The sequence below is a fragment of the Dama dama genome, chromosome 11, assembly GCF_033118175.1.
Source record: "Dama dama isolate Ldn47 chromosome 11, ASM3311817v1, whole genome shotgun sequence".
In the NCBI taxonomy this organism is placed as follows: Eukaryota; Metazoa; Chordata; class Mammalia; order Artiodactyla; family Cervidae; genus Dama; species Dama dama.
The window spans coordinates 54,595,951-54,598,082 of record NC_083691.1 but is presented as its reverse complement, the minus strand read 5'-3'; the positions used below and the strand labels follow the sequence as shown (position 1 = coordinate 54,598,082).

Genomic DNA, 2,132 nt, shown 5'->3' with positions numbered 1-2,132 from the left:
GGAAGGACTGATGCTGAAGCTGAAACTCCAATACTTTGGCCACCTGATGCAAAGAGGCTACTCACTGGAAAAGACCCTGATGCTGGGAAAGACTGAGGGCAGGAGGAGAAGGGGGTGACAGAGGATGAGATGATTGGATGGCATCACCATCTCAATGGACATGAGTTTGAGCAAACTCTGGGAGATGGTGAAGGACAGGGAAGCCTGGCATGCTGCAGTCCATGGGTTCGCAAAGAGTCAGACACAACTTAGCGACTGAACAATAAACCAGAGTCACATTCTAAAGTACTGGGTGGGAGCGATTGCGACCGCGTTGCCGACCTCGAGCAGCAATCGGCTTCTCCACGTAGAACCCAGGGGTAGGAGATTCAGAATCGAATCTCTTCTCCCTTCCCCCTCCTGTGAGATTTTTTTGATCTTCAGCTACATTTTTCAGCTTTGTGAGGCACCGTATCATCAAAGACAATGGCCAGCAATGTTACCAACAAGACGGATCCTCGCTCCATGAACTCTCGTGTATTCATTGGGAATCTCAATACCCTTGTGGTCAAGAAATCTGACGTGGAGGCAATCTTCTCAAAATACGGCAAAATCGTGGGTTGCTCTGTTCAAAAGGGCTTTGCCTTCGTTCAGTATGTTAATGAGAGAAATGCCCGGGCTGCTGTGGCAGGAGAGGATGGCAGAATGATTGCTGGCCAGGTTTTAGATATTAATCTGGCTGCAGAGCCAAAAGTGAACCGAGGAAAAGCAGGTGTGAAACGATCTGCAGCGGAGATGTACGGCTCATCTTTTGACTTGGACTATGACTTTCAACGGGATTATTACGACAGGATGTACAGTTACCCAGCACGTGTTCCTCCTCCTCCTTCTATTGCTCGGGCTGTAGTGCCCTCAAAACGCCAGCGTGTATCAGGAAACACCTCACGAAGGGGCAAAAATGGCTTCAATTCTAAAAGTGGACAGCGGGGACCTTCTTCTAAGTCTGGAAAGTTGAAAGGAGATGACCTTCAGACCATTAAGAAGGAGTTAACCCAGATAAAACAAAAAGTGGATTCTTTACTGGAAAGCCTGGAAAAAATTGAAAAGGAGCAGAGCAAACAAGGAGTAGAGATGAAGAATGATAAGTCAGAAGAGGAGCAGAGCAGCAGCTCCCTGAAGAAAGATGAGACTAATGTGAAGATGGAGTCTGAGGGGGGTGCAGATGACTCTGCTGAGGAGGGGGACCTACTGGATGATGATGATAATTAAGATCGGGGGGATGACCAGCTGGAGTTGATCAAGGATGATGAAAAAGAGGCTGAGGAAGGAGAGGATGACAGAGATAGCGCCAATGGCGAGGATGACTCTTAAGCACATAGCGGGGTTTAGAAATCTTGTCCCATTATTTCTTTACCTAGGTGCTTGTCTAAGATCAAAATTTTCACCAGATCCTCTCCCCTAGTATCTTCAGCACATGCTCACTGTTCTCCCCATCCTTGTCCTTCCCATGTTCATTAATTCATATTGCCCTGCACCTAGTCCCATTTTCACTTCCTTTGACCCTCCTAGTAGTTACGTTAAGTCTTACCCTGTAATTTTTGCGTTTAATTTTGATACCTCTTTATGACTTAACAATAAAAAGGATGTATGGTTTTTATCAACTGTCTCCAAAATAATCTCTTGTTACACAGGGAGTACAGTTCTCTCCATTCATACGATAGTTGCTTCCCTAACTACAAAGGCAGTCTCATTAGTTGAGTAGAACCTGAGAGCAGCTTTGAGTTAGAGGTATGTGTGTTATACCCCACATAAGAGTGCTGTGTGGGGCTGTTCAACACAAATGTAACAATGTATTTTTGTGAATGAGAGTTGGCATGTTAAATGCATCCTCTAGAAAAATAACTAGTGTAATAGTCTTAAGATTTGTTTTCTAAAGTTGGTACTGTGGGTTATTTTTGTGAACAGCCTGATGTTTGGGACCTTTTTTTCTCAAAATAAACAAGACCTTATTAAACCAGGAAAAAAAAAAAAATAAAGTACTGGCTGTTAGGGATTCAACATAAATTTTGGGGAACATGATTCAGCTTGTAATAGGATCCAGGGTAAAGTTGCATAGTTTGGGCAGAGGGGGTAGATTTTGGCATCATTTCAAA

General features: G+C 44.2%; 1 protein-coding gene across 1 annotated transcript; it reads left to right on the top strand.

Annotated features, from left to right (window-relative positions):
- The first annotated feature begins 302 nt into the window (after window positions 1-302).
- On the top strand, window positions 303-1,874 carry LOC133064778 (heterogeneous nuclear ribonucleoproteins C1/C2-like). The gene has a single exon (XM_061155238.1). It carries the CDS (start codon window positions 466-468, stop codon window positions 1,246-1,248), a length of 783 nt encoding a protein of 260 aa, XP_061011221.1. The 5' UTR covers window positions 303-465; the 3' UTR covers window positions 1,249-1,874.
- Window positions 1,875-2,132: the final 258 nt, after the last annotated feature.